We start from the raw sequence: 27,085 nt of genomic DNA, 5'->3' as shown, positions 1-27,085 counted from the left end.
TCGGTACTTATACATCCTGTCATTGTGTTAATGTGCTATGGTAAATATTTGTATTCTTGTCTTTCATTTTTGCTTATGTGTTTTGTCTATATGCCTTTTTGTGCTTATTTGTTACATATTTGTTTGTTTTCATAGTGATTAAGATTATTACACAATGTTGACTGTTGTATCCATATTTTAACATTTTTACCTATTATGTCTGTTTGTTTTGTTCACACATCATTGTTAATATAATGGAATTTAGTGCGACTGTCATACAAGTGAGAGGTTTAACTAGCTATAAAACTAGGTTTAATCCACCATTTTCTACATTAGAAAATGCCTGTACCAAGTCAGGAATATGACAGTTGTTATCCATTCGTTTGATGTGTTTTAGCTTTTGATTTTGCCATTTGATTAAGTACTTTCCGTTTTGAATTTTCCTCGGAGTTCGGTATTTTGTGATTTTACTTTTTATCATAAACAAGCCTCTGTTCAAGCTTCACAAAATTCTATGTTTTGATTTTGGGCTTTTTTAGTGGAGACACTAATGAGATTAAAAATAAATCTAACAGAACAGAGAGTTCTTACCAACATTACAATTTGTATAATCATCCGATTTCCAACCCCTACAACAAAAGTAATCTGTTCTGTAATACTGCACTTGAACTCTTCTATAGTAGCAGCAACTAGGGAAAAAAATAAGATTTATAATTAATGATTAAGTAATAAAAATTGCATGGACATTTTTTTACTTCTTTTTTTTATTTTATATTCTTTTAAGAAATTCCTAAAAGACAAAGCTTACTACAGAAACAGTAGAATACTACATCTGAAACATATATTTATAATTGCCAAAATGAATAGCTTCATCTTATTTTTCATAGTTTATAGTGTATGATTGTTCAGGCTTAGAAATCATAGGTCTTATCCACGTGTGATAAATTTCAGATTCAAATCCACGAAGGCTTCTTTCAATTTTGTCTAGATATTTCTTGAAACATTCGATCTCGGTGGAAATAGTAAACTAACTTTGAATGCAGCGTTGAATGGAAGTACATTATGCATATTTAGAAAAGAAATTATGTACTTACCAAAGTATGTCAAAACAGGAAACAGTAAGTTTAAATGTGACATTGGTTGTTTGTAGGAGGAATTATCATAATATCTTATAGACCAAAACTTCCAAGTTATTCTTACATATGATTTGACAGCAAAGTCTCATAATTTTATATTTCTGAAAAGAATAAGATGACACTGATTCCCGCATTGTGGACTAGGCTTCGTTAATACTTACGCTCCACTCCATGTGCGATAAGCACATCGATATTCCCACCGCCATGTACAAACTTGTACACTGCAAACATTAGAGCCAAATCTATATAAAAAAAAGAAAAAAAAAGAGTTTTGATTGAACATTTAACTGAAAAAAAAAACGAGACACGAATTCAACTCTTCATTGGCGTTAACCTTCGTTAGGGAATGCATGATGTAACATGCGATTGTGAATGGTATATGGGGTTTATGTCATCTTTATAAGTGTGTTAAAAAGGGGAAGTTGCAATCAATATATTGTGTATTGTTGAATGGGTAAAATGATTGATGTATTTGTAGATATCGTGTATGATGCAATTGGTAATAGTTTATGGTCTAATGGGGGAATTGTATAAGGTTCAAAAGGAATCGTTGTAGTGAAAAGTTTTCGTGGAGCAAGGGCTGTGCACGAAATATTATTTATAAAACGCTTTAATACATGTTTGTCATAAATATATGCACTTGAACAAACGAAAGTATTAAAAAAAAAACAAAAAAAAACAGACATCATATCAGTTTTTTTTCACAATCTTACAACAAGCGGTAAATAAAAACAGAAAATGTCTCAGTCTTCATATTAAGCTCATTAGTATTACTGATAGTAACGTGTGTAACTATCGTCCGAAGTAAAATGTTTTTTTCTCGTTAAAACCCCCTTTTGTATTTTCACACCAGCGATAATGTAGGCAGGTATGTGTTTTAATTCGAAAAAAAAAATTTGATGCCCTCGCTCTAAATTTCATAGTATATCCTAAATAAAGTTTTTATTTAAACAGAAAAAAAAAAAAAAAAAAAAAAAAAAAAAAAAAAAAAAAACTTTTAATGATCATTTGGTAATATCTCCTTTGAATTCTGTGCCAAAAGCAAACTCGGAAGAAAGGAGAGTTATCATGGATTTAAGTTTTCCAAAGGGTAAATCAGTCAATGATGGAATTGATAAAAATGTTTATTTAGGTAAACATATAGAACTACATTATCCTAATGTAGATAATTTTATTGAAATTATTAAAGAGAAAGGTAAATTCTGTAAAATTTTTAAAAGGGATTTACGCCGAGCCTATAGACAAATTCCAGTTGATCCAAAAGATTATAATTTAATTGGTTTTACCTGGAAAGGCCATTATTTTGTTGATAGAGTTTTACCTATGGGTTTAAAATCAAGTGCTTTCATTTGTCAGACAGTTACGAATGCTGTCAGATTTATAGCCAAAAACCATGATATATCTTTGATAAATTATTTAGATGATTTTGCTGGTGCTGAAATTAGTGAAAAAGCAGATATTTCATATAAAAAATTGAAATGGGTTTTAGATAGCTGTGGTTTGGAAGAATCGGTAGAGAAAGCTAGTAGTCCTTCTCACAGAATGAGTTTTTTAGGTGTTTGGTTTGATACTGAGAAAATGACAATGGAAGTCACTTCTGATAGATTGGTGGAGATTTTTGACTTAGTTTCATTTTGGTTAAATAAAGACACTGCATCTTTAAAAGAAGTACAGTCTTTAATAGGAAAACTGAATTTTATTGCTAGTTGTGTTCGACCAGGTCGTATTTTTATATCAAGAATTTTAAATTTTCTTAGGGAGTTTAAAAATGAGGATTGTGTTTTAGAGGTTTCCTTGGAATTGAAGCATGATCTTCTCTGGTGGTCAGAATTCTTGGAGATATATAATGGTGTTTCACTGTTGAATCTTCAAGAATGGACAAAACCGGACGAGTATATGGCTTCAGATGCATGTTTGGTTGGTTGTGGAGGGGTTTCGAATGGACAGTTCTTTCATTGTGTGTTTCCAGATTTCATTGTCCAGCAAAACTTACATATAAATGCTTTGGAATTATTGTCCGTTATTGTTTGTTTGAAGTTGTGGGGACAGAGAGGCAGAAAGATATGCATTCAGTGTGACAATATGGTTTCAGTTCAAGTTATTAATCAAGGGAAATCAAGGAGTCGTTTTTTACAAGCATGTCTTAGAGAAATTTGTTTTATTTGTGCAATTAAAGAATGTGAATTAAGAGCTATTCATATAGACGGTATTGATAATAGGTTACCTGATATGTTGTCCAGATGGAGTTTATCAGATATTTACCCCATGCAATTTTATAAATCAATTGAAGGTAGAAATTTTCAACATATTAATGTAGATTCAAATTTTTTCAGATTCTGTCAGAATTGGTGAACGTAGTTTATCTGTTGATCTCCGCATGCTTAAAACACAAGCACAAGAATCTTTGAAATCTGCACATGCATCAGGAACTAGAAAAAATTTAAAGATACAGTGGAAAGCCTTTTTTCTGTTTTGTCATTTTTATAATTTAAAAACATTGCCTTGCGATTTAAATACACTTTGCTTGTTTGCACAGTTTTTAAGTAGATCATTTAAAAGTGTAGACTCAATCAGAAATTATCTGAATGGAGTTAAGGTGTTACATTTACTTTTTGATCTATCTTTTATTCATTTTGAGTCATTTTATTTTAGATTATTTATGAAGGGATTAAAACGATGCAATCCCCACACAGTTCGGGCAGCTCTTCCAATCACACCTAGTATTTTATTAAAAATAAGGGAAGAATTAGATTTTGATGATGTCAATAGTTATACATATTGGTGCATTTTTCTTTTTGCTTTCTATTTGATTGTAGAAAATCCAATTTGGTTGGGACAGTAGATGATAGCTCTAAATGTTTGCATAGAGAAAATATTTCAGTTTTTAAAGATTATTTATTAGTTCAGTTTCGTTGGTCTAAGACTATACAATTTGGGGAGAGAGTTTTAGAAATACCAATTATTAAAAATTTATCCTCTCCGTTATGTGCATTTAGTGCCTTCAAGGCCATGTGCAAAAAATTTCCTGTTTCAGCATCTTCCCCAGCTTTTCTTGTATTATCTGGTAGAAAAACTAAGCCAGTGTCCTACAATATGTTACAGACATTTTTAAAAAACATTATTGAGAAAATTGGGTTAGATCCAACAAAATACTCATCTCATAGCTTCAGAAGAGGAGGTGCAACTTGGGCATTCCAATGTGGTGTATCTTCTGAACTCATTCAATTACAAGGGGATTGGAAGAGTGACGCTTATAAATTGTATCTTAGATATGGTTTAGATGACAAGATGCAAGTCTCGTCAAAAATGATTTGTAGACTATGATATATGTTTTTTATTTGGAATTATAATTTTATTAGTAGTTAATAATTTACATTATATTGTAGGTTTGAAGGCATGGGGATAAACCCAGTTTAGTAATATCAGATTCAATTTTAAAGTATCTTCCGTAGATGAGAAATACGCAACTCCAGGCCTTTGGTGGGCTGCGTTGCGAAATGCTTTTAAGGAAATTAAAAAACAGGGTATTCACCTGGTATCATTTTAACAATATAATTGTACATGTGGGTACAAACGATGTATTTAACATTAATACTAATTTATTTGAGAAGTACATTCGTGATATTATACATGAATTGAGGATTTGTAATCCAGATTGTGTTATTATTTTATCTTCAATATTACCCAGGCCATGTGATTTTAATCATTCTGAATTGTTCGTCATCAATTTTAACAATGTACTAAAACAGTTGGCTTCCTCTCTTACTAATGTCAGATACATGGCATGTGAGAAGACTTTTTATAATAGAGTGAGGAAGCCAATTAACACTTTGTTTTCAATTGACAAATTGCATTTGTCCACCACTGGTCTTAATCAGGTTTTTAGCTTTATAGCTAATACTCTTGCACATCTTTAAATCTTTTGAAGTAGAATGAATTTTGATTGTGTTTGAATAAGAATTTTAAATTCAAATTTACTAGTAAATTGCAGCTTATTTTTAGGAGAAGGTTTACTCTTAATCTCCACATGAGAGAAAGTAGAATTTTGATCCTTTTTTTCTATTATTGTAGAGGGTTTACACTGTTGACTCTATCCTTGTTAGTACAATGGTTAGTACACCTGTCCTTGTGATGGGGGATCGAGGTTCGTGTCCTCGACTTGGATTATAGAAGATGGTGTAGACTTACTCTAATTATTTTAGAATTATTATAAAGTTGCAATTTGCAGTTTCTGAGATTTGTTTGTTTGGTGGACCTTCGGTTTGGCGGGTATGAATTTTACATTTCATTTGTATCTCATAGAATTTTTATTTTGTTATGCTTCATTCTTTATATTTATTAAGATACTTCTTAGTAGTTCTTTAATTCAGAGTTTATTTGTCAGTTATAATCTATGATCACATGGTATTTCATTTGTATTATAATCTTGACATATGCATATATTATTATGACTACCTGCATGTACAAACTTGTACACTGCAAACATTAGAGCCAAATCTATATAAAAAAAAAGAAAAAAAAAGAGTTTTGATTGAACATTTAACTGAAAAAAAAACGAGACACGAATTCAACTCTTCATTGGCGTTAACCTTCGTTAGGGAATGCATGATGTAACATGCGATTGTGAATGGTATATGGGGTTTATGTCATCTTTATAAGTGTGTTAAAAAGGGGAAATTGCAATCAATATATTGTGTATTGTTGAATGGGTAAAATGATTGATGTATTTGTAGATATCGTGTATGATGCAATTGGTAATAGTTTATGGTCTAATGGGGGAATTGTATAAGGTTCAAAAGGAATCGTTGTAGTGAAAAGTTTTCGTGGAGCAAGGGCTGTGCACGAAATATTATTTATAAAACGCTTTAATACATGTTTGTCATAAATATATGCACTTGAACAAACGAAAGTATTAAAAAAAAAAAAAAAAACAGACATCATATCAGTTTTTTTTCACAATCTTACAACAAGCGGTAAATAAAAACAGAAAATGTCTCAGTCTTCATATTAAGCTCATTAGTATTACTGATAGTAACGTGTGTAACTATCGTCCGAAGTAAAATGTTTTTTTCTCGTTAAAACCCCCTTTTGTATTTTCACACCAGCGATAATGTAGGCAGGTATGTGTTTTAATTCGAAAAAAAAAATTTGATGCCCTCGCTCTAAATTTCATAGTATATACCTTTACTTTTTTTTGCCTGAATAATAAATAGTCATGCAAGTTGGATATTTGTGGTAATCATATCACATTTCTTTATTTTATATTGACAGATAGAGTCGCCCTTTGCTTTTATTGTTATTCTAATATAAGCATCTGAGAGGTTTACTGTAAAACTTTGAGAAGATCTAATACTACAATCGATTTTCAGTGAAGTCACAGTAGTTAATACGAATATTTAAAATTTTGTGATATTGAATAACTGATTTCTAACAATTCAAATTAGGAGACAGACTATCGATTAAGTAATAAGAAGTTAGTTTTGATGTCTTGTTTGAATTATACAAATGCCTTGAAATGTCAATAGGAATGGAAATTGGTGCGCACGAGTGCGTGTAAATGAAGCTCGGGATCCTGATATTCAACAGTTTGTGGATGCTGCTGCTGAAGGCCAGGGCATATGTCCTGGCAGCCATGCAATTTCAAGGACAACCTCATATGCAAGGGCCTGCAGCAGCAGTACCGAACTTTCAAGCGCCGTTTTGTCATGGTATCATTTTGATCAGATTTTATTATTTTTGTGAAATTCTTAATTTCAGTAAAAATTAGAAAAGTTCTAAGTTTAAAGCAAATTATTTTTATTTCAATATTTCATTGCAATTTTGGACAGACATTTTAATAGCTTTAGTTTTGATTTTCACACAAACATATTTCCTTTTAGTAAGCCTTATTTGTTGTATATAAACTGTATTTTTGCAGAAATTTTTGTCTAATCATTTTATACTTCATTTCACAGAATAATTAGTTATATTCCATAAGTAGTGCTGAACTCTCAACCTCTTGAATATTTTCCCAATTGTTTTAAGTGATGAAGTATTATTTTTTTAGATAACATTTTTCAGACAAAGTTTGATGCATTTATTGTTTTAAAAGACCTTGTAACTCAGGACCTGTGTTTATGATCAATTATTGTATATATATGTATGTATATAAATTTTGTATGTTTACTTTTGTATATATGGAACAATACTTATTATCATGTATATGTATATGACTAACCCCTACTTTACTTAGTGTTTTACAAGAACTATTGTCAAGATTTCGGGTCGAAATCAGCTGAAGTAAGGGGGAGTTGTCATGGTATCATTTTGATCAGATTTTATTATTTTTGTGAAATTCTTAATTTCAGTAAAAATTAGAAAAGTTCTAAGTTTAAAGCAAATTATTTTTATTTCAATATTTTATTGCAATTTTGGACAGACATTTTAATAGCTTTAGTTTTGATTTTCACACAAACATATTTCCTTTTAGTAAGCCTTATTTGTTGTATATAGATTACGTAAGAAGTTATCGGACAATGGTCAGAATGTGTTGACAGATATGATTTTTAAAGTGAAGCCGACATGTAATAAAATGTATTTCGGATTATTTCTATTGTTAATGTCCGTCTCAAATATGGTATAGAGTAAACATTGATAGCAAGATTACATAAGTAATTAAGATATTTTTTAGTCATACACGTCACCTATGACCCCACCTATTTTCTGTCAATTAGACTAAAGTTGTCATGGTTTTTGATTAAATGATAATTTTGATTGGACAACCTGAAACAGTCCCCAAATTCGAATCTAAAAAGTTAATTCCAAAAAGCGTCACTTTGACATGCGCTCTTTGGTAATAAAGACATAAAACTATTTCAAGTTTTATTGAATATTGTTTCAGGCCTTGGCTCCAGACATCATAAGTCGTCAAGGTGTAGACCCCGTTGGTATAAGACCAATTCCAAGCATACTACCCAGAAACCCAATTCTGACAACTGTCTATATACAACAAATAAGGCTTACTAAAAGGAAATATGTTTGTGTGAAAATCAAAACTAAAGCTATTAAAATGTCTGTCCAAAACTGCAATAAAATATTGAAATAAAAATAATTTGCTTTAAACTTAGAACTTTTCTAATTTTTACTGAAATTAAGAATTTCACAAAAATAATAAAATCTGATCAAAATGATACCATGACAGTTTGCTCAAGTAAAGATACCAGCGCCTGCTGTGTCTATGCATAATCAAAATGTTGAGTTAAATTAAGACCCTATGCCTATACATGTTCAGTCAGAATGTGATGTATACGTATCTCAAATAACAGGTTTTTGGTAGGAAAAAGATAACTTAAAGGGACCTGCAATATCTGTGAGGGTCATTAGCTTTTTGTGTTCAACCTGCTGGCAGAGCATTTAGCCAATAAATTATTTGGCAAGCAGTCTTGCAAAAAAAAATAAGCACATCATTATTAAGGTATCACGACATATTGGTATTGGAATTATTGTTAGATAAGTTTTACGGCACAAAGTACATACTTGACCTCGGTTGGACTTCAAATTTAGTATTGCAATTATTCAATATCAGTGTTGATGGTTCAACAGAAAGATGTGGTTGTTATTTCCAAGGAAAAAAGGTTTTTATCAAATGGCTTGTTGAATGGTCCGGTTCTGATGTTCTCCGGAATATATCATTTTAGAAATATTACATATTGCACTGTCCGTTAACTTCGTGGGTAATTAAAAAAAATCATTGAATTCGGATAATAACAAAGCTATGGTAGAAATTTCAAATAAGAAGACATCAAAATCCGTCCGAATGATGAATTTTGTTAGACATATAATATACTGGTCATTATTGGGCAATTTTTTATATAAATCTACAGTTTATTCTAGGTTATACACAAATAATTGCAGATTGTTAAACAAAATATTTGGCATTAACTGCAGATACACATCCAGCTTCCACTTCGGAGGGATATTGGACCATTTGAGACCAGAAGTAGCAAAACTATGGGATATACCAAACTCTCATAACACATTTAAAACTTAAAGCAATGAATTTACTTCATTTGTTTCATTTAGATCCACACGAGGTTTACGATATACATGGCCGTCCAGTGTCTCGCATTTAGTTACATGTAATACAATTGCTTAACTATCACACTCAGGGTATGCCCCTCCATTGATTAAGGTTTAAGCTATTATTTACGAATAAACGAGCTTACAGATTTGACTTGATCGTTTATTATACAAAAGATGCTAATGGAAAGGACAAACCTATAACCATAGAACTATCAACTTAATAAACTTAATAACTCTTTGCAGTGTGTCGGTTATTCCTTGTTTGAATGTATATTTATTTATATATAAAAATAAGAAGATGTGGTATGATTGCCAATGAGACAACTCGGTTATTCTTTGTTTAATGTATATTTATTTATATATAAAAATAAGAAGATGTGGTATGATTGCCAATGAGACAACTCGGCTATTCTTTTTTAAATGTATATTTATTTATATATAAAAATAAGAAGATGTGGTATGATTGCCAATGAGACAACTCGGTTATTCTTTGTTTAATGTATATTTATTTATATATAAAAATAAGAAGATGTGGTATGATTGCCAATGAGACAACTCGGTTATTCTTTGTTAAATGTATATTTATTTATATATAAAAATAAGGAGATGTGGTATGATTGCCAATGAGACAACTCGGTTATTCTTTGTTTAATGTATATTTATTTATATATAAAAATAAGAAGATGTGGTATGATTGCCAATGAGACAACTCGGTTATTCTTTGTTTAATGTATATTTATTTATATATAAAAATAAGAAGATGTGGTATGATTGCCAATGAGAAAACTCGGTTATTCTTTGTTTAATGTATATTTATTTATATATAAAAATAAGAAGATGCGGTATGATTGCCAATGAGACAACTAGGTTATTCTTTGTTAAATGTATATTTATTTATATATAAAAATAAGAAGATGTGGTATGATTGCCAATGAGAAAACTCGGTTATTCTTTGTTTAATGTATATTTATTTATATATAAAAATAAGAAGATGTGGTATGATTGCCAATGAGACAACTCGGTTATTCTTTGTTTAATGTATATTTATTTATATATAAAAATAAGAAGATGTGGTATGATTGCCAATGAGACAACTCGGTTATTCTTTGTTAAATGTATATTTATCTATATATAAAAATAAGAAGATGTGGTATGATAGCTAATGAGACAACTCGGTTATTTTTTGTTTAATGTATATTTATTTATATATAAAAATAAGAAGATGTGGTATGATTGCCAATGAGAAAACTCGGTTATTCTTTGTTTAATGTATATTTATTTATATATAAAAATAAGAAGATGTGGTATGATTGCCAATGAGACAACTCGGTTATTCTTTGTTAAATGTATATTTATTTATATATAAAAATAAGAAGATGTGGTATGATTGCCAATGAGAAAACTCGGTTATTCTTTGTTTAATGTATATTTATTTATATATAAAAATAAGAAGATGCGGTATGATTGCCAATGAGACAACTCGGTTATTCTTTGTTAAATGTATATTTATTTATATATAAAAATAAGAAGATGTGGTATGATTGCCAATGAGAAAACTCGGTTATTCTTTGTTTAATGTATATTTATTTATATATAAAAATAAGAAGATGTGGTATGATTGCCAATGAGACAACTCGGTTATTCTTTGTTTAATGTATATTTATTTATATATAAAAATAAGAAGATGTTGTATGATTGCCAATGAGACAACTCGGTTATTCTTTGTTTAATGTATATTTATTTATATATAAAAATAAGAAGATGTGGTATGATTGCCACTGAGACAACTCTCCACAAGTGACCAAATGACACAGAAATTAACAACAATAGGTCACCGTACCGACTTCAACAATGAGTAAAACCCATACCGCATAGTCAGCTATAAAAGGCCCCGAAATGACAAATGACAAAAGCAATATCCATGTTTTCATTAGCATTCTTTGCATTTTGATAATCGAGTACATTAAAATTAGTACCAATACACAGCATGTCATAAACAGTGTTGATGTCAATGTTTCACAAAATTCACAGTCTGCATATATCACAATTTCTTTTTTAAAAAACAGATAAAAAAGTTTATCCGCAATTAATGTAGAAATATTTGGTATATTACCAAGACCAAATTTTGAATATGCAACGGAGGTTTGGGATAATTGTGGGATAGAATTTGCTAATAAACTGGAAAATTTGCAGCAAGAAGCTGTTAGATTAATTACGGGTGTACCTATATTTACAGAACTGAACGTCTGTATGAAAAGGTTGAGGGGAAAACTTTAGCTGACAGGCGGTGAAGACGAAAATTACAAATGTTTTATAATATTCGATGTAAACAAGCTCCGGATTATTTATGCAATCTTGTTCCGCCCTGCGTACAGAACACACCAGCATATCATTTGCGAAATAGCAATGACATTATTGTTCCTTTTTGTAGATTATCACTATCTAAAGAATCTTTTATAACATCAACTATAAGACTATGGAATAATGATGATTGGTTCTTTGAAAAGCAGATTTAATCTCAAAACTTAAAATCCAATTAAAAAGGCTAAATACTATAAATAAAGATGTACCTAAGCACGATTTATATGGAGAAACTGAATATCAATATAACTCAATTTAGATGCTCCTGATCTTTCTTGAATCATGACTTATTCAGAGTCAATATAATATTTAACCCATCTTGTCTTTGTGGGTTTAACATTGATAATGTACACTATTTTCTCTTCAATTGCCCTTTATACAGGCAAAGCAGAAATTTTGTTGATTAATCTTAGATGGTTCCCTAATGACCTTATATTGAATGTTAAGTTACTAACATCTGGGAATCCGAACATCTCGTATGAACAAAACGTCCAGATATTTATACATGTATTCGAATTTATCAAAAGGTCTGGGAGATGTCTTGTCATATGCTACTGGATAGTGTATTTGCAGTACATTCGCATCATTATCATTACCAATTTTTCATTAAATATTTTGTCATCCTATTTTCAATAGCTAGACTTGTAAGTTATAGTTTATTTTGAATTTCACATGCTCATATTGACATTGTATTGTTATATACTGCACTTCATAAGACAAGATAACATAAGACAATGATTATTTTATCAAAGTGTTACACATTGATCTTAGATGTAAATATACATGTTCTATACACAAAACAGTTCAAACAAAGATCAATACCCAGCCTATATAGACTTACGAGACACTAAATTTACAATAAAACACATTAAAACATATATAATTTATAAATTATTTACTAGCATGTCTTGAGGTGGATGTGGGGTCTTAATTAAAATTAATATATTTTTTTAATAATTTGTCAAATTGTAGTTTTTATCATGCTTTTTACCAAAATAAAATAAAAAGTATGGGTCACCGGACTTTTTTTCACGCTACAGGTTGTACAAGATTGTCAGATTTTGTATAGATTATGCATGGAAAATTCAATTTTGTGTGATAAAAAGAAAACTACACCATAGAAATGTAGGATAAAATGTGAGAAGATAGCTCTTATAACATGCTTCAGATAAAAAAAAAAGAAAAAAATGGGGACACCGGACTTGTTTTCTTGCTACATATTAAAATAGGTAAATTCACAACACTTTCTACTTTATCTGAGTTATCTCTCTTACCATCTCAGTTATCTTCCCTTATGTGTTAAGTTAAAAAAAAATGAATCAAACAAACATATTATGTTTTTTTTTTTAGAAAATACAGCCGTAAATATGATAAAACACATAATTTTCTATAATAACATGAAAAGTCTTACACATGAATTACATACTACTCTCAAATTTGCACATTTCATTAAAGATCTAGACCAATTGTTATCTGCTACTTCAAAATCCAACAGGAGGAAGACACCCCAGTCACCTTAAATAACGGTATAAAATAAGCCAAAAGTATATTTTTAAAAAACATATATAAAAATGCTAATATAAAAGTCGACGCGGGACGTTTTCGCTTTTTGATAGGACATTTACGCTTTTTTAAATGGACATTTGCGCCTTTTTTAATGGATATTTGTGCTATTTTTTATTGGACATTTGCGCTTTAATTTTTAGGACATTTGCGCTTTTTCAATAGGACATTTGCACTTTATCAACACAACATTTGAGTTATATTATGGTTAAAAGTTTAAAAGATAATTTAATTTTAAGAACACAATACATTAATATGTTCATATACAGCTAAACGACTGCATTTTTCGCCATCATGCTTGTGTCAGATGAACACGACAACACTTCAAGAGGGCGAATGGGAGTTAATTCCTTATAACAACCAAGACTCTTTCTAAAAGACAACATGAACAGCAGGTGGTTTAAAAAAATCAAATTTCAGTCTTCAAAAATTAAAACAAGCTTATATTACTAGACAAGCCATAATTGTACAGTTCCACCGAATATCCACGCAATAGAATATGGTTTCCAATTTAAAAATCCACGAGTTGTATTATGCTGCTTACGGAATTTCGTTTTCTCTATCGTTTACCTGAAATTTTTTTTTCGATTTTGTCGTCTGTTTAGAAGAACTTTTAAAGAATATGTGAACATCTTTCCATGACTTTGTTTAATTTGGTTAAGATTACAGGTAAATATCACAGGTAAAAAGCGCATAATGTCCGGTGAATTTAGGTCAGGTGTATAATAGTTTAAAGAGCAAATGTCCATAGTGTTAAGAATGCAAATGTCTTTTCGTGTTACAGGCAAAAAAAAAGCCGTACCTTTCAGCGCCCATAAAAGTATGGTTTACTTGTGTCAAATCCATTTTGAGTTTACAAAATATGTCTTAACTAAACTAAACTAAACCAAAAGTTTAATCAACTAACTGTTTGCCAAGTGAGATTTTATCAAACTTTCTTTCAATCAGACACGAAAAAAATGAACCACTTCTCGATCATTTAAAAAACAAACGTCGTAACACATTATCAATTTTCTAAAGTAATATACAAGACACATTTATTGATTAAAAATTAAATCCTAATAAGTACAACACGCATTCTTTTTGAATAGGTGCGACAACACTTTTGCAATACATGGTCATACTGAAAAAGAAATGATGACCATAGGTCGTTGGAAAATTTACATCCTTTAAACGCAAAATGAGAAAAAAGTTTACCAAATAAATTATATTTTCAAATTAAATATGGATTGACCACGTATAGAAGGGAACATACTATCAAGTAGTTATGTAGATCTCTTAAAAAGTAACAGATGTTTTTGCGCTGTGCAGAAAAGTCTGGTATGAAATGAGATGTTGTTGTTAGTTAGTATACATTAATTTGTATTGGAAATGTATCATGTGATGCTCTCCTTTATATACCATTTTTTTTAATATCTCGCATGCTTCTATAATGCTCACTGATATGGTCAAGTTTACTTTCCTGTCATTCAAGGCGTTACTCAAATGATGACTATGATACGGAAGTTACAAGAACAGAATAGATAGGGAAGTGAGGGCCCATAGTCCTTTATTTTGATGACGGAGAACATTTGTTATTTATTCATCCACAGTGTTTGTATTTTCTCATGATCACAAACAATCTACCAGCAAAAACAACTTATTTTAACACTCAAAACCAAAACAAAAGTACTTTGTGGATTGGGGTTGCTGTCTTAGTGATAAATACACAATATTTTATTTATTCTGATTGTATGAAATGCTGTTACAATTGCTTAAAGCTTATGAAACAGCTTGAATTGTCAGGGGTAAATTTTTGGGCGTATTACCATTCTTTACTTAAAGAATGATAAATTTGGCAAAATTATCTTGAATTTATGCAGACTATGGATTGGCCACACTTGTGAAACATTGGTGACTGAAGCGCCCTTCAGTACATCATGCAGCTTTCAATCGACAAGCTGTTATACAATCATTAGCTCAATCGTCATATAGCGTTGTTCGGACAGTAATACAGTCGCTTATCTAAGTAACTATAACGATAACTGTTTTAGAAAAGTATCCAGCTTTATCGAACAAAGTTTGCTAAAATATTGACATACGATTCAAAAGAAATCTTAGTCTACCCATACCCGATCTTGCCTTGACCTTTGACAGATTGACCCTTAATTCTATAGAGGTCTTTCTCTTCTCATGGGCATTAACAATCTAAATTGAATAAAAATATTCTAAATAGTTTTAAATAATTTTGCTGGGAAACCGAAATGTTTTCGTCTTGGTGATGGGATATCTAGACGGCATTCATCATTTCGGCTTCGTCGTGACTATAATCATTATGAGGAGATGAGGTAGTATGATTGCCAATGAGACAAATATCCAAATGAAACCGATTTAATCAATTAAAGGTTACCGTACGGCCTTCAGCATTGAGCAAAAATCCATCTTGTGGTCACCTATAAAAGGCCTAGACATGACAATTCAAACGAAAAAAACCGATGACCTGTTTTATCATTAATGAAAAACAAATATGACAGACAGCAACCAACGCCAACCACTGAATAATAGGCTCCTGATTTTGAACAGGCAAATATGGAATGTGGTGGGATCTCAACTCTCCACCTAACCTGGGAAAGTGGTGTAACAGCACAAGAACAAATTGTAAAATTAGTTGAAAATGGCTTGATTTATCAGATCGGCGCGAAGCACAAAAAAAAAATAAATAAAAAAAAGCCCCAACTAGCATAAAGACATAAAAACAACCTATGCAACAAGTATAATGATAAAATCAATGTCACCCAAATACTTTGATTATATGGTATGTTCTCTATACCTTCGTTTAATTGCTTGATTAGAAACAAAGCTGGTGTGGTTAAAAATCAATATCATAAGAAAGACAATACTGAAGAGGTGAGATTTTTTTTTATTCGTTTCAAATGTCTACAAGTAGTTGAGTATGTAACATTTACCAGGAAGTATCTGTTTGGAAAGAGAAAGAGTTTTATTTTTAGTTACCTGTGAAATATATCAGTGAAGCATACACTATCTTATATATGTACTAGGAAGTCTTTGGTCTATTGAAATTTAATCCAACCATCTATTTGTTATAAACATCAGTGTTGGGAATAAATATTCTGTTTAGAGCGACGTTCATTTTAATAATACTCGTCACAGCACATTCAATGTTCATCTCTTTATGTTATAGGAATAAGATCTTTCATGCTTTTCCCAAACTCGACTTTGGAAAGTTTTTTGTATTTTTTTAAATTCAATTCAAACAGGAAATGGTGACCAAAAGAAACGAAACGATGTTTTAACCTTATGTAATACCGCCGGGCAGTAATTCTAAACGGGTATGTTCTTCGAATGATATGTTCCGGTTTCTTCACTTTATTCAAGCAATTGGGAGAATTGCAACAAAATAAATGTTATTTGTACTTATCTTCAAAACATTAATTGTTATATAATGAAACCCAATGGGAGAAAATTTCAGATCGTAGAAGTAACCATGAATTAATCATGTTAATACGGTTTCATAAAATTGCTAATAATAAAACCCCAAAATGTTTGCAAGTTGCATTGCCTGGTTATGTCAGTGGTCGACACGACGAAAGTACAAGACAAAGTAATAATATATTACAGGAGAAAACCCGTACAAAACTTTACTCTGATTATTATCTTCCGTCATCCATCAAATTATGGAATCTGTTACCATGAAACGCAAGAAACTGTGAACCGCTTTCAGTATTTAAGAAACATATTCGTGATCGGAACGATTGAGTTCCCTAACATTGTTTTTGCTGGGTGTCAAAATGGTCACATTCTTCACGCGCGATTACGAATGAATAGTAGTTCTTTCAATTGTCATCTATTTCCAAGAGATTTAGTTGCTTCTCCACACTGTCGCTGTGGTGACTTGAAACTAATTCGCATTTTTTATTATGACAAACTAATAATTCACACAATGAACCTGTTAGCTTTTCTCTTTTTTTGTTCTTCATGAGACTTAACTGACATTTTCAATATTTTTATGACAGAGCATGTAATTTTGATTTATTTTTGAAAATGTTCTCGAACGCAACAGGGAGACAGATTGATATAAGCAAACTTGCTTGTTTCTGAATCCTATTTGTCACAATGTAATTCTATATTTACAAGATGTATTTCATTTCATAATAAAATGTTGTCTTCATTAATATCAATAACACAGATTAGGAATGTAATACTACAAATATGTTTTATAGCCAATAAAAAAATATACCAAGTAAAATGTCTGTAAAATACAGCTATACCATTACAAAATATTGTGGATTTCATGTTTATGTATTTCCTGAATGTAGGCGAACCAATAGTTCAACAATTCAACAGAATACAAATTTTGCATAGGCTTAAAAGCTTGTATGCAGAATGACTGATGTTGTTAAAGCCACAAAATCAAGTATCCACAAAAACACAATTGATTTCTCAATCCAAACAAAAGCTGACCGTTTTCCTTTGACAAAACATGACGTTTTTGTAGTTGAAGATCTCAGAAATTCCCATATATCATCGACACAGCAGCACCACATACAAAACAACTATTCCAACAAATATCTCAATGACAATAATGTTCCTTATTTGTTAATACCATGGTAAAGTTTTAAGTATTTTGTCGCATAGCCATAACATCAGATGTCGGATTTAACTCTAATGTAGTAAGTAACTTTTTCGGTCGTATTCTGCTTTGTCTTCTTAGTAGCGGACAAAAAGCTAGTAAACACCAAAATAATTAGCTTTGGCTAGAGTCCTTTCATAACCAGAGACCATAAAAGCGACTTCGACGATAAAACGATTATATTACATAGTTATGAAAATTAAAAATAAAAAGAGATGTGGTATGATGAGTATTGTTTTCATTATCATCAAATAGTTCAATGTATTGAAAAGTACTCAGAATGTTTGGTTCTTTAACATTCTTATCGTTTATTTTCCCGTGTTATAATAGTAAAGTTTGGTATTATTGGACTCTTTAGACCGTCAATTAAGACAACCAATGAATAAATTTATTGTGACAGTGTATAGCTTACCTCGACAATCCACTGACAGTATTCTGCAGCAGCATTAAAAAACCCACTAGGGAGAAAACAAATGTCAGCATGTTCATCACAGGAAGGGAACGAGAACTCGCAAATGATAGTTTTAGTCCAATGTATGGATGATACCAGGAAGTTCTTATACAGACTTTAGTAATTTGATACACGAAACACGTTTATTGGTTTATAATATTTTCTTTTGTTATTCTGAACTATACTGTCGATTTAAAAATATCTAAAAATAGAATTTGGATTTAAATCAAGTGCTTGCTTGTAGATATTTTGTATCATGAATTAAAACACCGTAACCATTTTTACAGCGGATGACCTTGAGTCATCCGGCGTTATGTTGCCACATACATTTCTACCAACGTGACTTGCGTTTTTGACTGATAACCGAACGTATTTCGTATAATTACGCGGATATTATCGAGTGCAAAATAACATTCCTTATCGCTTGTTATATATTAATTTCAACAATAAATATTCATGAAAATAATTTTAAAGAACATAGATAAATGATATGAAAATGTTTTGTCGTGAGAAATATATATATCAATAACAAATCATGAATACCGAAAATTTGTGTTAACGCATGCGGAAAAATATCTCGAGAACGTTTTGCAACAAAAGTGGGAAAATATGAATGAGTACTCAAATCCAATCTATTAGAAAAACGAATTATTACAGAAGAGTGACCACCATGCACTTGCACTACACTATCATTAGAATAGTAGAATAGAATGATATACAAATGGATGAAAATTTGCCTGTAGAGTTATTAAGATGATCTGCTATAATATATATAACTGCTATACAAATATTAATATAATATATAACAACAAACCAGAGTATACTGATAACAAATGATTGTATCACTACAATATAATAGTTATTACGGTGAGGTTGAATTCCCTCTCATTTATTCATCATCCACACTGGAACTTGTCTCAGTAAAAAATGTATCTATGTAACTTAACTTAACTTTCAGGTATAGAGATATGATTTTTTTTTCTGAGGCTTGTGATCCACCAGAACTTGCGGTCATCCCATGTTCAGTACTTCAGTTCTTTGATTTTTTTATATATCAATTGATAAGGTAATTGCCCGTAGCTATTCATACATTGATAAAATAAAGTATGCACTAAAATAGCTTAGTGGTAATGTTTTAATCAATCAAATCAAAACAAAATGTCTGTTTAGATTAATTCTCCAAAATAATTATCTCATATAAATCAGTCATACATTAGGATAATAAGAATCACACAAAAGAACAAAAAAAAAAACAACAGTACGTCAGACATCACTAATCACCAACTCCCGACTCGTCCAAAAAAAAAAATAAACGTACAAACAACAAGGAACAACATATGGCCTAAATAATCTAACTTGGTACAGGCGAAACAACGGTGAGATGCGACCAGTTCTACTATCGAACGAACTTTAATCTTAAGCCTATTAATACCAAATGTCGTAAAAGTTAAATACAGTATACGAAATACGGCACAATGCCAACAAGCTTAGTCAATGAACGAACAAAAAAACGGAATGAAATCTCGAAAGCTGAAACCAAAATGTGCTTCCTACACAGGTAAAATAGCTACGGACGTATCACGGACGATATTAAATACGTCCGTAAAACATCCGTATCACGGACGTTTTACGGGAAAATAGTACCACGTCAGTAAAACGGATCTTCCGTATAACAGACGTTCTAAAACATCTGTTTTACGGACGTTTCTCAAACATCTGTATTACGGATGTAAAAGAAAATGTCTTATTTTCATGAAAAAACATTGTATAATATTTGCCTTATACATTTCTTTTATTTTAACATTAAGAAATTGATACATCAACATGCAAAAATGGTTTAAAAGAAAATATGATGTTTTGATTTATCATAAAGTTAAAGTTTTTGACATCTAGTCATAAATTAAGGGTATTCTGCCCTGTAAGTCTTTTGTTTTTTTTTGTGTAACTGGTTTTCTGTCTCATAGTAAAGGTGCCATGCATGATGTATCTATGAAGGTCAATACCACAGAGAGTTGTGGAATGGACCCCCGTTTTTTGGGCCCCAATGTAAAAAAAAATGTTCTATTTATTTTTTTATATTTACATTTTTTTACCTTTTCTACTATCCACATAAACACCAAGCTCTTTTTTCACTTGTGGTTCGTGTGGATAGTAGAAAAGGTATTGTAATGGGCTAGTTATGGGTTTTTGAGACGTGGTATATGTCTACACATTCACATTGTAGAAAATTGTAAATATTGAAAATCAATAGATTTTTTTTCACATTGGGGATCAAAAAATGGGGTCTATGCCCCAAATACCTGTAGTCAATAAAGTAAATGTCATATATATATTGAGCGTTATGCGTAAATTGCATGATCTTGACAATTGCTTTCCAGAGTAGTTTAATATGTGTATCACATATTGTAAATATTGAACACTCAAGAATACGTGTAAAGTGTGCTTAAATCCAGATATATATCTCATTTATAAGTAAACTAAAAGGCATGTTTTACATACACATGAAATAATACATGTAAAATGTATGTATATGGCAAATCTTCGCATTACGTATAGAAGGATAAATGTCGTTGAGACAGCAACCCAATGACAAAAAAAAAACCCCAAAAAAACAAACAATATTTAAACTAATAAGAGCAATATATAGTCTTCAACAATAGACAGGTGTCTATACGATATACCAAGCTCTTAATTGTCACAAGTCTATAAAAGTTTGAATAGATTAAAAAGAAGCAATCGAGATGTACTGTCAACACCAAATACTCCAACAAAGAAAACAAACCTGGATATAACACATACATGTACAATTCAAACAACCACTGACAAGGTTCCTGGGCTACAACAGTGAAATGAATACGTGACAGGGTTAAGTTACCTTTTAATGTATGCAAAAAAAGAAAAAAACAAAAAAAAACAAATGTTTGTATCATATCTCCAGCAAAGAATATCTAATGAGAAATGAGAACAATTTTTACATTGGTAATTTAGGAAGATCTTATTGGTAGACCTTGCGGAATAAAAATTGCCAAGAATATTTTACAGTGTATTCCAAATTTTAAAATTATATTTTTTGTTTGTTAAATGGATGTGTTGACATAAGCTACATATATCAAAAATACAAATATATATATACATATTTTTAACGTACAGACCTCCTAAAATTCAAACTGACCACACGCACGATACACGCACGGTGAATGCACGATACACGCATGGTGAATGCATGATACACGATACACGCACGATGAGCGATGAGCGTTACACGGAGGATTAACGAAAAATGAATGATGAATGATGAACGCACGATACACGCACGATGCACGATGAATGATGAACACACGATACACGCACGATTCACGCACGATACACGCACGGTGAATGATTAATTGACGAATGAACGATAAGCGCTTAATACACGGTTCTCAAAGCCATTTTATTTAGAATTGCATTTAAAATTGATGTATGATAATGAAAATCTATAAGGGTATACAAATTTTAGATATCTCGCTTTCTGTGTTGATTGGTCGACAGTTTTACTAAACACTCCATGTATTAAATAAATTAATTGTAGTATAGTATTTCCAATATCAATGAGTGTTGTCAAATTATAAAACTCATCGATTTTATAATTCTACTTAATATAAATAATTTATAAATTGCTACGTTTTAAAGAGTGGCGATTCCAGCCATTTTTAAAAAGAGGGTTCTCAACCCAGGATAAAAGGGGTGGTTTTAACCATATGTCCCCATTCAAATGCATTGACCCCCCCCTTTTATCTGCCTAAATTTGTACCTTAACTAATTAATTATCATATGTTTACGTTCCGAAATTTAGGAAATATTTGTATGTTTCGAAGTTTAGTATGATGTCCATTATCACTGAACTAAAATTCATTTTTGTTTAGGGACCAGCTGAAAAACGCCTTCGGTGTGGGATTTTCTATACCCATTGGTGGCCTTCGACTGTTTTCTGCCTGTACGTCTAAACACTGCTAAGGACTAATAATATGCCACTAAGGACTAGAAAGGACGTGTTACTTGTACTCTGTTTTCATACTATGGTAGAGATAGATAGATTTTTATTACATAAATTCCAATTTTTAAAGAAAAAGAATCACCATTAAATGAGTAGTTGAACAATATTTGGAACGTGCCGGTTTTTCCTTGATATTGCCGAAAATCAGTGATCCGACTGACACGAGCGAACTTACATAACAACTGATTAAACAATCATAATCTTTTTTTTTTACTTAAGTTACAATGTTCCTTATATTATCAGAATCGTATGAGTTAATTTAGAGCAAAATATATAATTTGTCAGAAAAATCTGATTCTTACAAATTAATTAGAAATAGCTAAGAAAATGAAATTTACCAAATAATGAGAAAATTTAAACATTTGTAATACCAAATACTTCATAATATACTTCTGAAACGACTTTTCGTCCTGAATATGCATGAAATTTTTGCCACTGGACGTTTAAACAACCACTGAATAATCAATCAATCAAATTTTGCTCTCAGTAAAAATGAATTAAACAATATAAGCCACAATTGTATCCATCACTTGGTGTCTGTTGTTAGTTTGTACAGTAAAATTCTGAATCTTTTTATATTCCTTATACAATTTCAAGGATGTAATAAAATTCATACATATTTTCAAACATCCTGGCACTTCAAATTTCTAGGAGGTGAGATTCTCGGGGTTTTACCTGAAACTCTTTGGGAAATGCAATTTTTAATTCCAATTCTACTCCAAACTGTAAAAGATATCCCAAGGTTTTTTAAAATGCATTTCTAATTTGATAAGGAGATTTGAAAAAAAAAACGATCTCAATGGTAGTTGAAATTATTCAGTGCAATCATTTTGTGTCCGCCGTTGTCTTTCATACATAACAATTGGTGTATCCACTGTTTGCTGTTCGTTATCTGTTGTTTATGGCAGTCAGGCCTCGCGATCGGTCTCCAAATTTAAGCCCCCACTTAGGTAAATTAATGATCATTTATAGGGGGGGGGGGGCTTTTTTCTCGGGACAAACATTATTTTCCTTCCTTAAAAACAACTTAACAATTTTCTATATTTTTCATTTAATCATAAACCGATGAATATTTAATGATTTTTAAAAAATAAAAAAAATATTTTTATTCTAATATATCTAAATATCTGGGTTATTTTCTTATCCAAATAATTATTTTTTCATTTTTTTAAGGAAAAAGTGTTATCAGTTATGGCCCCCTCATTTTAGACATGACATTTTGCTTGATACTGTCAGAGACATATATATATATGTCTCTGATACTGTATGAAGATTATTCGTTGCAACTTTTATGAAGAAATTACCGACTTTTTTTTAACTAGATAAATATACAACAAAAATACCGTTTTTTCTTCTTGTATCAATTTCTTTTCACAAAAATTAAATATTAACAAAGAATTGTTACACAAATCTAGATCCCAATTTATAACGAAGATATTCCTAATCTCTTTACCGAAATCCGCATATCTTTATCTTTTGAAACAAAAAAGTTAAGGATGTCTGTTCAAAGGACAAAAAAATGTCCAAGAAACCAAAATGTTATAAGTAAAATTTTTTAATGTCGAATAATTCAAACCCATTTGTCTTTTAAATTTAGCACATGAAGATATAATTTTTATTACATATACAAATTGATTTTGTAAAAATTAGCTTGTATATATGTGAACTTTTGTAAAAAAAAAATCACTGTGGGTCTAAAACCGTATCTCATGCCCATAATTGTCCTAAAGCTAAATGTCATCGTCAGATTATGAGGGTCTGAATGGGGATTCATTATTTCTGTATTCTATCATTTTAGGCAATTTTTTCTAATCGTTATACCTTTTGTCGATCATTCTTTATTCCATATATTCTAGTACCTCATCATTTTATTTTCTATATATTTGTCTGGTTATTTTTTGTATTCTTTATTTTTTGGTCAATAATTTTCTATTCTATAAACCCCCATCCACACCCTCATGTATAATGGAAGACGATAAACATTTTAGTATACATACCACCCGTTGTCACTTTCACCTGACATACAAACCACAAATTGTTATTTTTACCTGGACACGGGACTTATATAATTACGTAATAATAACGGATATAGTAAATTCAGTAGAATATAACCTGTATCAACGCACTGGCTTGTTAAATGAATATTGATCTGACAACTGTTTATCATATTTTTAGTTATTTTAAAATTGAGAATGGAAATGATGAATATGTCAAAGAGTCAACAACCCAAAAAGAGCAGATGACAGCCGAAGGCCACCATATTTGATAAGGTTTTAGTTTCTAATGAGACAGAAACCATCGTATTTTCAGAAAATCTCTAAACGGATAATGAGAGTTTAGCGACCTTGACTGGCTATACAGCCCAAGCACGGTCGGTCTCTAAAAGTTGCCGAATTTAAGAGCCTATATCAAGAGATAGGCTTTACCTAGCTTTAGGTGTTTAAAAAATATCCATTTAAGAACCAAATGTGGCTTCTTTATATTTATACCAAAATTGAGTTCAAGGCAGTATTTTGTCGAAGAGAACAATTACACAAAGTGCAACATGCGAGAAGAGGTTTCATTTCCCTTATTTATTTTTTATTGAAGTGAGTAATCTTTTGAGATTACTTCACGGAAATATATATTTTAAATGAAAAGGTGCAACTGGATGCATCCCTAAAAAACAAATTTAAATATATATATATTACCTGAAGATCTGTAAAAGCAGTGAAAGCGCTAGTAAAAGTGATGAATTGAAACCGTTATTATCTTTTATTAATTTTCTTATATGTTACCAGCATACGGATTCTACTTAACTTTTCTTTATATAATTATATATATATATATAATTTAAATTTGTTTGTTATATATATATATAAAATGACGGATATTCGTCAATCAGACAGCAATCCAACATAAACACGAGTAAGTTACCTGACATCTAGAATAAGAGGTTTAAGCATACCCCGCGCTGGTCAACTTTCTGAGTTGTGGGTAAAATTCAATATACATGTAGGACTGTGAAACGGGAAATATACGAAAGATTTGTTTTTACGTACGATGAAGTGTCATTCCCTCAATACATACGGGTCCACCGTGAAACTATTCTTATGATTATATAACGGTAAATGATGATCTCATTAGAGGAACAATTTAAGTAAAGATGCATGTTGAAGCAAGAATAATTTCCACATGCAAAACATCAAATAGCACGATCTCTAAATTAGTACGCGGCAACTTTAACTATTACATTCATAGACAATAACACTAGTAAATGCTTTATATACTGACATTGAAATAAATATACTGCTCATAATAATTGCACATCTGTAGACTTTAATTTAGGTATCCCGCGTTATATAAACTATCGCAAACCATCGAACAGCTCATCGCACTTCGGCGCAGACCAGCGCACTTCACGCGTGGCCATCAAACTTTATGATCTCCATTGCACCTCCGAGTCATACACACATATATATTCCGATTTTCTAATAATGGTTTTTATTATTTTAATTCCCGTAGGTATTGCCCAAAGAAATAGGGTTTATTTAAGGGTTTACACATCTTCATAGAGAAAATATTTTGATACTTATATCACGAACAGATATCTATGACAAACATTTCTTAAATTGTCAGTATATAAATTTAGATTTTTTTTAAGAAACGTAGGTTTCAGCTACAGCAGACTAAATTGGCTTTTTATGGATTGAAGGCTTATGTAAAAATAAGAAAATGTGGTATAATTGCTAGTGAGTCAACTATTCAAGAAAGTTCAAATCAAGAGATATGCTAGCAGTTATATCTATACGACCTTCAATAATGAAAAAAATACGGGAACTGTAAAGTCGGTTATTAAAGGCCCCGCCCCGACATGAAAAAAATATGAAACAATTCAATTGAGCAAACTAACGGCCTTCTTTATTTCAAAGCTACATGTATCTTGCCACAAAAAAAAAGCCAAAATACATGTATATAACAGAATTGATGTTACGAAAACCACTGAACTACGTGCTTTTGACTTTGGACACACATAAATACACAGAATGTTGTGAATGTGTATAGGCCCTTTATTGGTCATATAGCTCTACACTCCTATCTATTTTATACATTCTTTGGCTTTCAAATATTTAGCATTGAGCGTTCCTAGTGAAAGTAAATCCAGAAAAGCGTTATAGATGCATGAAATTTATAAAGTGTTGTTTTGTGAGGGGATCAAAACGTAGGGATCGATGTTAATGTCTGTTTTATATGTGCAATAATATCGGCCTTCTAACTTTAGTGAAACTCTGCAGTTGTTCAGTGACGGATCCAGGGGGAGGGTTCAGGGGTTTGGAACCCCCCCTTTTTTGGACGATCAATGCATTTGAATGGGGACATATAGTTGGAACCCCCCCCCCCCCCTCCCTTTTTGCCCTGGGTTGGGAACCCCCCTTTTTAAAATGGCTGGATCCGCCCCTGTTGTTTCATGTATTTGATATGCAAATTATCACAAAACTAAAAGGATAAGATGGATGAATTAATAGTTGATCGTTTAACGTCCAGTGGCATATATTATAAATTCATTATTAGGGGGAGTACAATAATTATGATATAATGATGAACATTGGCAATCATACCACAACTTCTTTTTTATAAGAACGTACATGTGTAGATTTTCGTCTTTTACTGTAAACGACAGTGTCCCCGGGAGTCAAAGCCGAAATCAAACTTGTGTAAATTTCTGAAACATACATTTCATTATTTAACCCAATGTAAAGCAAAACAAATGATACCGTTTTGAGCTATAAAACCAAGGCAACCCTTAATACTAGTCAAAAGTTGCTGGATCGTGATAGATGCATACGAAACTTCAATTAATTGTTTGTATTTTTCAATCTTTTATATCC

At 31.1% G+C, this 27,085-nt stretch overlaps 1 protein-coding gene across 2 annotated transcripts in view; it reads right to left on the bottom strand.

Annotated features, from left to right (window-relative positions):
- LOC127731037 (uncharacterized) overlaps window positions 1-27,085 on the bottom strand; it is a 167,135-nt gene that overhangs the window by 97,051 nt on the left and 42,999 nt on the right. Inside the window, exons 1-3 of one of the 2 annotated variants that reach the window (XM_052239810.1) lie at window positions 18,143-18,280; window positions 1,277-1,357; window positions 571-668 (exon numbers count right to left, since the gene is read on the bottom strand). In XM_052239810.1, the coding sequence (XP_052095770.1) occupies window positions 571-668; window positions 1,277-1,357; window positions 18,143-18,219 (256 nt within the window). In that variant the 5' untranslated portion in view covers window positions 18,220-18,280. Of the gene's footprint in view, window positions 1-570; window positions 669-1,276; window positions 1,358-18,142; window positions 18,281-27,085 lie in introns of those variants that run through there. The other variant, XM_052239811.1, reaches the window with a different exon arrangement.

This window comes from Mytilus californianus, unplaced genomic scaffold (genome assembly GCF_021869535.1).
Source record: "Mytilus californianus isolate M0D057914Y unplaced genomic scaffold, xbMytCali1.0.p SCAF_2, whole genome shotgun sequence".
NCBI classification, from domain to species: Eukaryota; Metazoa; Mollusca; class Bivalvia; order Mytilida; family Mytilidae; genus Mytilus; species Mytilus californianus.
Note: the sequence above shows the minus strand (reverse complement) of the source record. Positions and strands in the feature narration are given on the sequence as shown.